Source organism: Mauremys reevesii, linkage group 9, assembly GCF_016161935.1.
Source record: "Mauremys reevesii isolate NIE-2019 linkage group 9, ASM1616193v1, whole genome shotgun sequence".
Lineage (NCBI taxonomy): Eukaryota > Metazoa > Chordata > Testudines > Geoemydidae > Mauremys > Mauremys reevesii.
Window position 1 is genome coordinate 35437128 of NC_052631.1, and position 14985 is coordinate 35452112.

Genomic DNA, 14985 nt, shown 5'->3' on the forward strand with positions numbered 1-14985 from the left:
TGACTAAAACATCCCTCTGCTTCTCCAAAAAAGTGCCATGGGGTCTTTTTCTGTCTACAAATGTTTTATATCTCATCCATTGACTTGCTAATGGCTCTGATGGAAGAGTGCTGGTGATCTACTAGATAGCACCACTTTCTGTATCACCTGTGTGTTCTTCAAAGGCCCAAGCACTGACTGAACCAGCCTGGCATTACTTCTTTTGTGGTAGCTTGCAGAAGCATGGCACCAGGTGGTATGGCTGCAGATATATGATAGCTGGTGGTTTCTGAAGCATTGGGAATTTCTTATTTTTGGCATTTTGAACCTTTTAAGTGGTACTTAGTCCTACATAAGATGGTAGCAGGTTGCCAAATGATTTTCACCAATTTCTTACTAAGCTTCTTATGACTATATTAACCTACTGTATAGAAGAAATCATATTGAAATAATATATATATATATATATGTACTGCTGATGTCATCATATTACCAAATGCAATCAACAAGCAAGTCACCATAGAATTTTTATTTGTGGGATTACAGAATATCCTTGTGAAGCAGCTGGAGTTATGTGTTGAATACCTGTGGAAGTCTGAAAGATATGAATTGATTGCTGAAGTTAACAAGCCTATCATTGCTGTATTTGAGAAACAAAGAGATTTTAAAGTAAGCTGGGTTTCCAATTAAAATTTCTGTCTTAAAAAAACAAAGAATAGGAGGAAAACACAGACCTGTGTTCTTTGAATTGGCATATTTTAATTTTATTTTAACATGCTGGGGGCGGGATTCATTCGTCTTTTGATGGCTGAGTAAAAAATATCTTGTCTGAAGCCTGTGCAAGGTTACGGAAACCCCATGAAAATACATTTTCTATGGTTTCTGTAGCTCTGAGATCCCCTAGATATAGTTTTCATTATTCAGACCTACATTAGTAAAATTACCATATACTGTCACCTATGAAGGTAGTGACCAAATATTATTCCATCTTCATGGCTGTTCCGTAGCCTACATGAAATGAGTATATTGGCCTTTAGCTCAATTCCAAGAGGATTGGGGTTCACATCACTATAATGACTGATACCCTGACATGCAATGAGTTCAAAAAGTGGGCAGGCTCCTGTGCCTATGTGAAGTTCATTGCAGGATTGGGGTCTAAACAATCCCCTTTTGGGCAGTCAAAGCAGAAAGACTAACTGGGTGGTGGGGAGGAGAAACTATCTACTCAGGGTTTGGGTACATTGGTGGGGCAGAGGATGGAAACTCACATTGCTATCATCTGTGCTTTACCTGTGCCATGAATGGATGAAGGGCTTTGATTTCAAATCCTGCTCCTTTCATAGGCACTAAAATCACACTCGCAAATTCCTTTGGACAAATGAGCCCGTAAAGCTCGTTAAAACCATAATATTGTTGCCTGGTGAAATTACATCAAAATTCTAGCCATTTTTTATGTAGAGATGTTAGTCTATGTCTAGCATTATATGCTCCTTCTAGAGGTCTATTCTTATTTTTACAACTCCTTTGAGCAAATGAATAGGAATTGCTATATGCATTTATCAAAGAGTTGATTTTTAGCAGTGAAAATGTTTAGATATACCTAAGCATAAAAATAACCTAAATTACAGGATAAAGGATTTAATTTTGAAATTATTCCGTGTTCACTTTTGTTTTTCTTTAATTTCAAGTAGAAAAGCAATTACTTAATAATAATCCAAGTAATTGATTTCCTTGTTTAAACTGGAAAAAAGTAACTTAGTATGGGATGTAATTTAGGAAGCAGGGCCCCAGTGCAAAACATGGCTTTTACCAGAAGTTCACACTATGATAATAAAGTTATAGAATAACTGAAACTGAGAAGGAGTAAGGTGCAAAGGTGGAATACAGAGACTCCTGATGCCTGTCCTGAGGCTGCCCCTTCTGTGCTGTGTCTCTCAGGATGTGCTCTTAATTCCATTCCATGCCCACTGAATCACAGATCAGTAATCAGGATGAGTAGCCTCATCACCGGCCATCCAGATGTGGGGGGACCATCACCAGATAGATTTCTTTTTCTACACATTGAGACAGACTTATACTGTAACTCTTTCCTTACGGAGCTATGCAAGAAGGCTACTACCACCCTAAAACTGTGTGGCCAGGAGAAGGCAGAAGTCTTGAAATTGACCTCTTGCAGCTGCTACTGAGAATAAAGAAGGTAGCCACCTCCACATGATTGGAAATCCCATGGTGGCAAATTTAACCTGAATAAAGCCTTTAAAAATATAATTTTACATTGCACTTTTTCTGTTCCTTTTTACCTTAGAGACTGTCAGATCTGTACTATGACATCCATCGATCATATCTGAAGGTCGCAGAAGTAGTGAATTCTGAGAAACGTTTATTTGGGCGATACTATCGTGTTGCTTTTTATGGGCAGGTACGTCAGCCTCAGATTCCGTCTATAAGTCCGTGTATCTATAGATATAAAGGTGCACATTTTGGGAAAATCATTCTGGACACACTTTTCTTAAGGAAATTAAATGAGGCAAACATGGTCAACATTGAAACTATGTAGTAATAGTAATTAAAAAGCCTGGGCTAAGCCCAGAAGTCTTTACTTTACATCAGTGTAAACTGTTAGAGTGGATTTACACTGGTGCAATTGAGAGCAGAATTTGCACCTCAATTTCTAGTCATTCCTTACTCAGGCAAAGCTGATTTTGAAGTCAAGGTCAGTGATGTTTTATGTGAGTAAGAATTTAATAAAACCTAATATTGCCCTCAGTATTCAGTCCTATCTTTCTAGTCAGCATAAACTAGAGCTGTGAACAGTAGCTAATTTGTTGTGTTTCTTCCTGACTTTCTGACCTTCACTTTTCAGCCCCTTCTGATTCTATGCAATATGCTGTACAGTAGTTGTATGCTATCTACTGTGCTTTAGCCTGTTCAGAGCAATCCCTGTGGCATGAATTTATGCTTTTCCCCACTGCAAACCATTGTGGGAGGCCAACATGTTCCTTTAAGACGTGTTTGGCAACCATGCAATTTTCACTCCTCTGTAATAATAAGGTGTGTAAACAACAGATTGATATGAATCATTCTGTTTGCTAATTAGTTTTTAATGCTCTTTTCTTCTTTTGGTCTTATTCAAGGCTGTGGTAAGTTCTCTGCTCTTTTGCATGCTTTCTTTAATTCTTCTCACTCATCCTCCCCTGCTCCCGGTACAGTTTACTTAACCTTAACTTTTTGTGCTTTTCACTATTCAGTGTGGCAGATGAAATAACATTGTTTCATTCATTGTCACATCTCACAAACTAATTTTTGTTTGTTTGGTTTCCCTGAATTACAAAAATGTATCCGTCACCGTGCTGCATCCGTACCATGAGCCCTACTGCCAGTGACCTCAGCGAGCACTTTGCTATTGACTTCACTGGGAGCAGAACTGCACCCTGTGTTTCTTCTGGTGAAATGTTTATTGTAGCACTAATGCTGTTTAAGTGCAAAATTGTGCACTCAGTGGAGTAAGACTCCTAACTCTCTGCTAAGCTACACGGGACCTACTCCAATTACAGCTGGAACAGTGGCGCGGTACACCTGACGATCCCCTCTGTGAGTCGGGGAGGGTAGGGAGGAGAAGGAAACGACCAAGAATTGGTCCCTGTTTGCTGGTCAGCAAAACTGAACTCTTCAGGTGCAAGGGGGAAAAGCAAAGTGCACCCTACAAAGGACTGGAGTGACTTACTTTCCTCCACCTTTCTAAGGGTTTGGCTACACTTAGAGCTGCACGGCGCTGCTGCGGGAGCGCTCCCGCGGCAGCGCTTTGAAGTGCAACTGTGGTCGCGGCGCCAGCACTGGGAGAGAGCTCTCCCAGCACTGGGAGAGAGCTCTCCCAGCGCTGCAGGTACTCCAGCTCCCCGTGGGGATTAGCTTACAGCGCTGGGAGCCATGCTCCCAGCGCTGGGGCAGTGTTTACACTGGCGCTTTACAGCGCTGTAACTTGCTGCGCTCATAGGGGTGTTTTTTCACACCCCTGAGCGAGAAAGTTGCAGCGCTGTAAAGCACCAGTGTAGCCAAGCCCTAAGAAGGAGGAAGCAGGGGAGGCATTGTGATTCATCAAGTCACAGTTCCTTCCCAAGGCAATTCCTGGGGCAGTGCAACTACATGCCAGTCTTCAGTAAAGGATGAGCCTTAAGGTTAAAACTAGTCCTACATGAGTAGCTGAGCTGTGCTCAAACAAACAGGATTAAAATCTCCATTACAATGCAAAGGCTTTTCTGCAGCCAGTGAAACAAGAGCAACTTCGTTTAAACAGCCTTAGTGATATAAAGAGTATGATTGTTTTACAAACAAATGCCGGTTGGTTTATACACTGGCACACGCTTAATTTAAGCTGTAAACAAGCACACATGGCTTTAAAATACATCCATGGAATTTTTAGTTTCACTAAGAAGTAGAGAGCTTTCATGTTGTGGGAGGGGAAGTTGGCTTGGATTGTTCCTAACAAAGCCCCAGTGACAAAAGATAGGAGTGTAATGTGAAATTAAAGGTAAGTGCTTTAAAAGAACAATGATGGGTAATAGCATTTAGCAGGGCAAATCTGAAGTGATGCACTTAGGCCTTGGCTACACTTGAGAGTTACAGCGCTGGTGGTGGCTTTACAGCGCTGTAACTCACTCCCTGTCCACACTGGCAAGGCACATACAGCGCTGTATCTCCCTGGCTACAGCGCTGCTTGTACTCCACCTCGACAAGAGGAATAAAGAGAATAGCGCTGCTACTGCAGCGCTGGGGTGACAGTGTAAACAGGGAATAATCTTACTACGCTGTAACTGACCTCCGGAAGCTTCCCATAATGCTTTTATGTAAAGATTACTCTCTTTGTTTTGTTGTGATGCCTCTGTTTGTTTTGTTGTGAAACTTCCGGAGCTGCTTATCAAAAAAAACAAACACAGCTGTTTGCTGTGAATGAGCTCCCTTTGGAACGCCCACAGCTAGCGTTTGCTTGAAGAGAGGGGAAGGGAAGGGGCTTGAGGAGAGAAGCAGCGCGGCGTGCGGGGGAGGGGAGTCCATTTTGGGGAGGCTGCTTATCTAGTCTGTGAGGAAAAAAACAGGGCTATTTGCTTTCAGTGAGTGAGAGAGGGGTGGGGGAAGGGGTCGGAACTTGCAAGGCAGCTGCTGACAGAGTGTCGGCTCCAAAAATCCACTCTCTCTCCACCCCACGCCCCCCTTTTGAAAAGCACGTTGCAGCCACTTGAACGCTGGGATAGCTGCCCATAATGTATCACTCCCAATGCCGCTGCAGATGCTGCAAATGTGGCCACGACAGTGCACTGGTAGCTGTTAGTGTGGCCAGATTGCAGTGCTTTCCCTACTCCGCTGTATGAAGACAGGTTTAACTCCCAGCGCTGTACAGCTGCAAGTGTACCCTCAGTCAGTCAAAGAACCTCCTTTGGTTGCAAACAGTTTACAAATGTTCTCAGCACCATATTACCAACCGTACATGACAACCTTAGAAATAAGGCCTGATCTGAAAGGAAAAAAATCAATCCATTTCCATGAATGCCTTGTGCCTACATACTTTTCCCTCTGAAAAGTATCCTTTTGTAATTCTCTTTGCCCCACATGCCAGTAACTTCCATTTTCATTATACACCTTAGACTTTTTCATCCATTCATTACCAAGAGTATTTGAAAACCTCAGTAATGAAAGTTTATTTTGATCTTGCTTAAATTAATTTAAAACTGTATAGACACATTCTTTTTCCTACTTTAGACAGGCAGGCAGGCAGACTAAGTACCCTTTACATCTAAGTGATACCACATCCAAACTTTACAAAATTAGATGCCCAAATCCTTATTTAGGCATCTGTTATTTTTCAGAGGTGCTGAGCATCTTCAGCTACTATTGACTTCACTGTTGTATTCACAATTTTTTATTTCAGTGGAAGTTGTGGTACATTCAGCATTTCTGAAAACCAAGGACTTTTATTTAAGCTCCTACATATGGATTTGAGTGCCTAGCCTGAGGTTTTAAAATGCTGGACAACAATATGATAGGTATTTAGCCATATAAGGAAAAAGTTCTAACGAAAATATAGTGAAAAAATAACTTTTCAATAAAACTATGGACATTTAGACTGATGTAAATTTATGAAAATTGCTCTATTCAGTATAATATAACTGAGATACAATAGAGTGAAAATCAGCATTTAAAAATTAAATACCTATTCAAAAGTGGCAGAAACATTATTATGCAAAATATTTACTTCTCCTACGAGTAGCAAGAGCATGGTGTGCCACATTTGTATTTCTCCCCTGCAACAAAAACTACCCATAGAGGGCAGATTGGATAGAATGCCCTTAGAACAGTGCAGCTCCTTGGTGTGTGTATTCTGTGTTGACACCAAGTGAGGATTTCAAAGGTTCACAGTGAAATTTTAAAACTGCACTATTTTAACCCTGTCCGAACAATGGACCGAAATCACTCTATATAATTTTCCAGTGTATCTGACAGATTAACCTGCCATAAAAAATGGGCACAATTCTGATTGCCTCTGGTGTCAAGATTATAATCAAGGTCATGCCATTCCAGCAAGCAGCAGCCAACCTGCTCTGCAGACATCATTCTGTTGCTTCGTTCCCTTAACTGATTTCCTAGAATAAAATAAGGAATAATAAAAACTGCTTCAGGGTCTTGGTGCTACTCTTTGAAGCCTCACTGGACGGGGCTTACTCTTCGCCTGCGACTCACTTTCAGAGACTGATCAGTTGGGAAACTGAATTTGATGGTGTTCAAGGTATAACTGTTGGGAGCTGAATGCCAAAATTCACAGTGTCGGGTCAACTGTTGAACCCCTTGTGTATGAAGATCAGGATGAGCTTGGGCCCTGCCACTTTGGGGGTGCAATCCAAGCTATCTTACAATAAAAATGACCCACAATATGCTAGGCACTGTCAGGATCTTCCCTAGGAAAAAAGTGAGACCGGCAACCTCACATACCACAGAAAGTGGTGATGTCAAACGGGGGAGGGAAAATGTGATTCTTTCAAAAGCTTTTTAAGTTGCATATGTATGTGGTATCTAGGTAACATGGTGATGGGCTCATTACAAACACGTCAGATAGATGCTTTTCCCATCCAGCTGGCTGAACAAGTCATTACACTTGCCAGAATTCTTTGCCAGCAACCTCTCCATAAACATTTGCCAGTGGGCTATTGCAGTTCAGCAAGTCATTTCCCACAGCTGTCCCAAACCTGCTGTGTGTCCATTTGTTGTACACTAACTCCGTCTTAAACTACAGTATGTCCATTCAATTTCATTCCTTTAAAAAGGGGCAGAATTATGGTGTCTAGATTTCAGAATGTAATAAAAAATATATATCTCTTAAATATATACCTATATATTGCCTCTGGCCATAACATGTGTGAACAGGGTGTGAAGAACATTATGGGGCCCATGAAAGGGCCAGGTACAAGCAGGAAGCCACGGGCAGTGCTCCCCCCATGAGCCCATAGAAGCGATGGGACCATGCTTCTGCACTAGAATGCATTGTTGAGTGGTCTGGGAGTGGTGAGTGGAGCAGTGTACATCATCACAAAGGCACAGCCTCACTCAGAATCTCAGAAGGTAAAACTTGCAGGCTGGTATTTTGTACTAAAATACTGGATTTGTCCAGCACTTCAGTATCTAATGATGACTATTATTACTGTTTATTTGTGCTGCAGTGGTGCCTACAGGCACCAGCCAGATTGGGAGCCCCATTGTGCTAGGCTCTGTACAAACACATAGTACAGAAAAAGAGCCCCAAAGAGCTAATAATCAAAGTAGACAAGATAGACAAAGAGTAGGAGGAGAAACAGAGGCAGCGCAATCTTGTCCAAAGTCACAAACAGATCTGTGGCAGAGCTGGAAGTATTTGAATGGGAAATGTATAGTTTTCCTTTGAAGCTTTGAAGTCTTAGTGTCTTGAAGATGTTCTTAGACCAGTTTAGAAAGGTGCTGAGCATCCTTGAGGTCTGTGGGAGTTGAGACCTTGTAGGAGGTACTCAGCATCTGGTAGGATCAGACATTTCCCTTTGCCAAGTTAATGGTCATATGGGGGCAAAGGGACCTGGCCAGAGTGCCTTTGTGCTCCATCAATCCTGGCCTGTGCAATGGTCCATTGGGGCCATTTCAGGCAACATAAATTAGAGGTGCAGCCTGCTCCCTCAGGTAGACCTGCCCTGCCCCGTAAACCAGAGCAGAAAGGAAGTAATGTAGGGCCATGCTTCACCACTGCCCAACTCCTTTGAGGTGATATGTTGCCCCAGGAATGCACAGAGGAAGAGGTCCTTTTACTCCCTTGAGCTTAGGGGCTATGACAGTGACTCTTCTTTGCATGAGGAAAAAGAAGCTCCTTCAGCTCTCCCCACACTGGATAACCATTCAACGTCAGTCGCAGCCTGTCCCTAAATGAATGAAAGTTTACTGGAAACCAATAACCAGTTTTGAGAGTTCACTTCTACCATTACACGCAGTTGATCACACTGTCCTTATAAACCAATAGCAGGCAATATGACAACAAAGTGTTCCCCTGCATTGATAATGTGACCTCAGCTGCTTAATATTTTAAACCCCCCTAAACTGGAGGATATTTGACTCTTACAAATATTTTAATCTGACTCTTAATGGTTTTTGCCAGATTTGTGGCATATGGCAGACAGGATTATTATATGGTTTCCAATTAACTCCTGCTTCTCATTTGAAGTTTTGTTAGAGACCACGCTTTTAAATAATATCTCTCGCGTTAAAGAATAGAAGAAATCTATCAGTTATCTTTTTTTACTGAAATGATTAACACAGGTATCATCTCAAAGTACTGGATTGCATCAGCACAGCAATCTGACACTTACATGTAAACGCTGTGCTTTAGCTAGCAAAAATGTATAGTGCCAGTGACTAAGAGGATATGCTACCATAGCTCAGAGCAGGATTAATTTCAAAAATACTTCTTTTTTTTTAAGTCAGTGGTTACATAAAGCAGATGATTTTCAGTCAGAACAATCCAAATTAGCTTTTTATTGGGGTTGGATAGAATTAATAGAGTTTTCATCTATTTTCACCCAAAGTAGTTTTCCATTGACTTCAGTGGGAGTGAGATCAGAAAGCAACTTTTGATGCTGCAAATGTTTCCCGCATCAGAGTCCCATCAAAATCAATCACCTGAGTAAGAGTTTACAGGATGTAAGCTCTTCAGGCATGGATTTGTTCTTCATTTGTCTGGAAACTGCCTTGCATGCCTATGATGTGATTTCGATAATAATAGGTTAATAATAGGGTTAAATAGGTTACTATTACTATTCTTTTTCTTCATTTGTTTCCAGCAACACCCTCATTGTGCTAGGCACTTTCTAACCTTAAAAAACAAAAACAAAAAACAATCCTCTGGAACATTTTACAATGAAAAGGAGACAGAATGGGCAAAGAATGTGAGAAAATGTTGGGTTAATTTTTACTAAATTATATGTGAAAGAATGAGGGAAATTTCTTTCACAGTTTTCTGTGTAGAACAGGCTGATTAAAATTATCATGAATCTAGTTGCTGTCTGTGCCCCAAGAAATGTGCATGGTATGAGTCAGCTTTTGTAAGCCATAGTGGCAGGTACCATATTTTCTTTTTACAACAAAGTTTTATTTCCTATTCCCAGATTCATAGATTTTTAAGGCTGATGGGAACCATTACGATCATCTTAATCTGACTTCCTATATAGTGCACCCAACTACCGGATGCATCAGAACTCAAACCACAGTTTCCATAAGGGGATCACAAAATTTTCTTTGTATTCTATCTCAGAGGCATTCTATAATTAATGATGCTGCACAGCGATATCGACATTATAGTGTAGCATATGGAAATAGTGCTTCCCTTCATTAGAGGTACTGCCGGCCCACTTTGCTGGAGAAATTGGGAAGATAAGTCATGGCCAGATCCTTCTCTCTCTTCAGCTCTGCTGAAATAAAGATCATTTCCTTTATCTCTTTCACATGTTCTAGATGAACATTTTTAGTTAATTTATTTTTACAAAGCAGTAACTGTCTCATAGCATTTTGTAGTTATTGGCCCTGCAGAAATTAATAATTAATCTTTTTTTCCTCTAATTTTTCTCCTGAGGCCAAGGTTGAAATGTGATTGAGTTTAAAAATACTGCTTTTTGCCTGGAGCTTTCCAAGGTACCACCAGTGGGAATTAGACTCCCCAACTCCCAATAACTTTCAGTGGGAGTTCAGTGCCTTACGCCCACAGGCATCTTTGAAAGTCCCAGATTGTATTTATACGCTTCTGCCTGCCAATAGGTCTTACTGAAGGGACTTTTCCTCTGGTGCTTACTAAGGAATATTACAACTTCAGGCATCTGTCCCACAATATGTTAGGGCTGCAGGGGTTTGTTCGTTTGTCTTTTTGCTGTCCTTTTTACCCTTATCATTCTGACTTGCTGCCCGCATTGTAGCTGCTGACTTTTACTGACAGTCTCCTCTGACATCCAAGCTAAATTAGTTGTTTTCCATTGACAAGCAAGGGGGCATTTTTTGGGTACATGCTGCAATATTTGCATCATCAAAAGTCCAGCAACGGAGTATGAAACCCATCCAGCTTATGCCCCCTGCTCCCCTGCAAGGATGAGCACCACAGGCCAGGATTTAGCCCTATTTGTATTTTACATTTTACACTTGGATACTAAATAAAAAGCTGGTTTTCCCACTGAAGCATAAGATCATTGTCAGTGGTAAAGTCCAATTATTGTTAATGGGAGTGGTGCATGTGACCTGTTACATTCAGTCAGGAAAGATTTTATCCTAAACTGTCAGTATATGCCAGTTATGTATGTTTTATTTGCATATGGTGTATTTTATATATTAATTTTCTGAGGTAAACATTTCTTACGGAAACTGGCAGGTTCTTGTTTTATTCTTCAACAGACCTTTTATTAATACACTGCCAGCTACGTCCAATGTTGTAAGTACATGGCTTTGCAAAGACTGCAGCAGTCTTTTTGTAAAAGTCAACAGTCTGTGCAATTTTATCTTTTCAGTATAAATAAGATGTTACATTGTCTTTGAAGATATCACAATGTATTATTGGTTTTTTAAGATTACAGCAGAATACTCTATTTAAATGAACTCAGATACAGATCAGTTCATTTTTGCTCTCACACAGTTGTTGTGCATGCAATCCTACACCCAATGAATGTTATGGTCTTATTGCTTGAAAGATTTGTTGTGTGAAGAGAGAACTGTATTTCATGTAAATCCATGAGCCACTACTAATTTAGTCATCTGTAATTTATAACTAGAATGTACCACTGGATGGCAGTCTCTCCACACAGCCAAATAAAAGCATGCATTCTATGCAAATAAGTATCAAACAAATCCTCCGATATCCAAAGTTGTTTACATTGTATTTCACAATAGTTGTCTTGTCCAGCTGATTAACATTTAGATGCATGTTGGGTCTAATGTCAAAATTTGTGTAATGTGTTAGCTTCCTTCATTATTCACATGCTGTAGCACTCAGAAAAACCAATCAATGACTCCAATATCTAAACAATTGGATACATTAAACCTTATGTCACTGTAAGCTTGTATGTGTTATTTTCTGTTTACACTCAGTTTGCCATATCTGTTACACTGATTGATCTTTTCTGTTTGTTTTTGAACAGGGCTTTTTTGAAGAAGAGGAAGGTAAAGAGTATATCTATAAAGAACCCAAGTTAACAGGGCTGTCTGAGATCTCACAGAGACTGCTAAAACTTTATGCAGATAAGTTTGGAGCAGACAATGTGAAGATAATCCAAGATTCCAACAAGGTATGGGAGAAATGCTGCGTTTAGATGCATGTAAAGTGGGAGCAGTGCATTCAAATTTGACCCATAAAGTTCTTTCAAAAACACATGCTGCACTTTTGTTAATTGGTGAAAAACCTGTTCCTTTCATTCAGAATACTATGGGCTGGATTGTGGAGTTACCACAAGCCCTGAGTAAGAGGCAGCACTTAGTGGCAGTGATGCAGGAGCAGAGTCCCAGTCTGGTCCTGACTGTCCCTTGATCCAGGGGTATATTAAGCAGTGCAAGCCTTTTACCTGGCACTGTTTAGTCTACCTTCTGCAATGTGTCCGCTGTACAATGTGTCAAGTTAGGGGGAGAGTCAGAGCTCCACCCCCTTCCCATCCCAGCCTTCTCAGATCTGGGGTGGGGTGGGGGGGGTGTAGGAATAAAACCCCATGTGGGTGGCTCTCCCCCTCTAAGACTATACTTACACTGTGAGCTAGGGGTCTCTCTCTCACACACACACACACACACACACACACACACACACACTCACTCACGCTAGCTCTCGTCAAGCTAACGCAAGTATAAATAGCGGTGTGGCTGCAGTAGCATGGCTGGCAGCAGCCGAGTACAATCCCACCTGAAACTGGTGGCTTGAAAGCCTGAGCCCCAGCCCAAACCACCACATCCACACTGCTATTCTTAGCACTCCAGCTTGAGTCCTGCTAACATGAGTCTGTCTACCCAGACTGGGTGGCTCACTCCCAGCTGCAATGTAGACATATCCCAACTATGACTCATGATGTAGGCAGTCCATTGAGGGGAGCAATGGGTCACATTATGCCCCCTGCTTCCCTGAATGGGTGAATGGCATGGGTTAGGATTTAGCCCTATTTATATTCAACACCCATATACTAAAGAAAAAGCTGATTTTCCCACTGAAGTGTAAGATCACATCACCACACTTTACTGTACACCACACTGGCATTTCCCTGTGTAAGGCTGTTCCTGGGAGCCAAAGATTTAACACTGTTGTGATACTATAAACATTTCCAAGAAGGTGTTTCTAGTGGATATGAGCAGAGTATGGAACTAGTGCACTAGTTTTATAACAAAAATGAGCCATGCCTTCTAGTAGGGCCTAGGGCTGCACTGGCCTGGTGATGTAGCCATAGGACAACGTTGTAAGAATACATACACATTTGTGATGTATTACCATTGCAAGGCAGAAACTGGCTATTTCCTTTCTAATTCATTCAACCCACATCCAATGTTGCCTTTGAGCTGTACTCAAAACTCCCATTGACTTCAACTGAAAAACATGCCCCGTAGTCAGTTATCTAAATATTAATGTATGTGCCCAACATTACTTTTGAAAATCATGAGCTGTGTTTACACAAATATCAATAAAACCACAGTGGGTAAAAACCGCAAGCCTGTAAAAAAAACACTCAGAGATTGTATTAGTAATAATACTAAGTCAGTATCAGATAAATTGTTTCATCATGTGTAAAAATGTTAACACAGGTCAACCCCAAAGACTTGGATCCAAAATACGCCTATATCCAGGTCACATATGTCACGCCTTTCTTTGACGAGAAGGAGGCTGAAGACAGGAAGACTGACTTTGAAATGCATCACAACATCAACCGTTTTGTATTTGAAACGCCTTTCACGCTGTCAGGAAAAAAACATGGAGGGGTAGAAGAGCAATGCAAGAGACGCACAATCCTGACAAGTATGTTGCTGCCTTTTTTCTGTGAAGAGTTCTGACTAAAAGAAATTGAATATGATTTCAAAGGGGAATGCTGCTCAAAAATCAATGGGCATAATATGGTCCACAATCTGTTGTTTGCCAACAGTTTTGTTTTAAGTGAGCAATAACCATTTCATTATGTCCATATTTCTGTGCAGTCTTTAATATGCCCAAATTGCACACATTATATGATTTTGCAGACAATTACATAACAGAAGAAAAATGATCTGTTTGTAGAATAATCAGCTGATATTATTCTTCCTTGTTACTCTCCTCTCACTCACCCCACTTTCTCAGTAGAGTTACTCCTGATTTACACCAGTTTAGTGAAATCAGAATCCTCATTCTTTATTCTTCTTAGGTTGCATAGTCTAAAGCAGAGTGGAGCTTGTAAGATTTACCTGTTTGGAAAAATAAACCACTTCAGATATGAGTATTTGTTAAAAATTAGAACGATACCAGGTTTACAGAAGTAATTAATATTACTATATAATATAGAATAAATATATAAAAAACAAAACCCTATATAGCTTATGTCTTGTCAGTGGGAGATATGCCCAGAAATCCCTGTGTTCTAAGACAGGAAGGTATCCTTTTGCAAGAAGTTTTGCAGGCACCAATTTCCATTGAATCAAATTAAACTGTGGTGCTGAACAGAAAATGTTTAGTTTTTATTCATAATTGAAATCTCATCTTAAAGAAAAGTGATAAACATCCATGAAATTACTGCTAAAACTTGACATAGCATCTGAAATTTTGGATGAGTGTACAAGAAACTGTCTGAACATGCATTTGATGAGCTTTGTTCTCAGAAGTAGAAATGAATACAGAGGCTGACATTTAAGGAAAGGCTTCAAAATGATAGAGAATTTAGACCCCATCTGACTTCAGGATATATATTCTCCCCAAAGAGCCAAATGGGAAAAGCTGCCTGCAGCACAGACTTAGTCACCTAAAGGTTTTGTGCAGTCGAGGGAGAAAAATACCGGATATCTGGAGGCATCTCTTTTATGATACAGCTACAAGGATGAGGCGATGAAGCACAGAAAATACTGGGTGTCTTTAATGTCTGAGCAGTACTAAGTTCTTTGGTGTTGACTTTGGGGTGGGGAGGGAATAGTATTGTTGAACTGAAAGGGCATGTATTACGGTGTTAGTGTATTAGCCTACTGGTGTGTAAACTTTTAATCAGAAGATAGGGTTGTTTCATCAGCTCCCCGATTTCCTTAGCCCTGCTGCCTGGCCAGATCTGCTCCAAAGCACGCACTCAGCCTCCAACCCTTGCTTTATTGTACCAGGTTGGAACTTTGTCTCCACCTTCACTACCACTTGTTCATTGCTCCCTCCACATCCACCCTCCCATCCACTGTCTCATCCCATTGCCTCATTGTGTTAGATTTTGCATGGATAAAATGGATACATTTTAGAAGTTTTTACATTTATAGAAATTATACACATAAAAA

General features: G+C 40.7%; 1 protein-coding gene across 12 annotated transcripts in view; it reads left to right on the forward strand.

Moving 5' to 3' along the window:
• DOCK10 (dedicator of cytokinesis 10) overlaps nucleotides 1–14985 on the forward strand; it is a 188324-nt gene that overhangs the window by 164518 nt on the left and 8821 nt on the right. For all 12 annotated transcript variants that reach the window (XM_039487216.1, XM_039487218.1, XM_039487221.1 and 9 more), the window contains 4 exons: nucleotides 526–648; nucleotides 2285–2398; nucleotides 11658–11804; nucleotides 13294–13504. In XM_039487216.1, the coding sequence (XP_039343150.1) occupies nucleotides 526–648; nucleotides 2285–2398; nucleotides 11658–11804; nucleotides 13294–13504 (595 nt within the window). The remainder of the gene's footprint in view (nucleotides 1–525; nucleotides 649–2284; nucleotides 2399–11657; nucleotides 11805–13293; nucleotides 13505–14985) is intronic.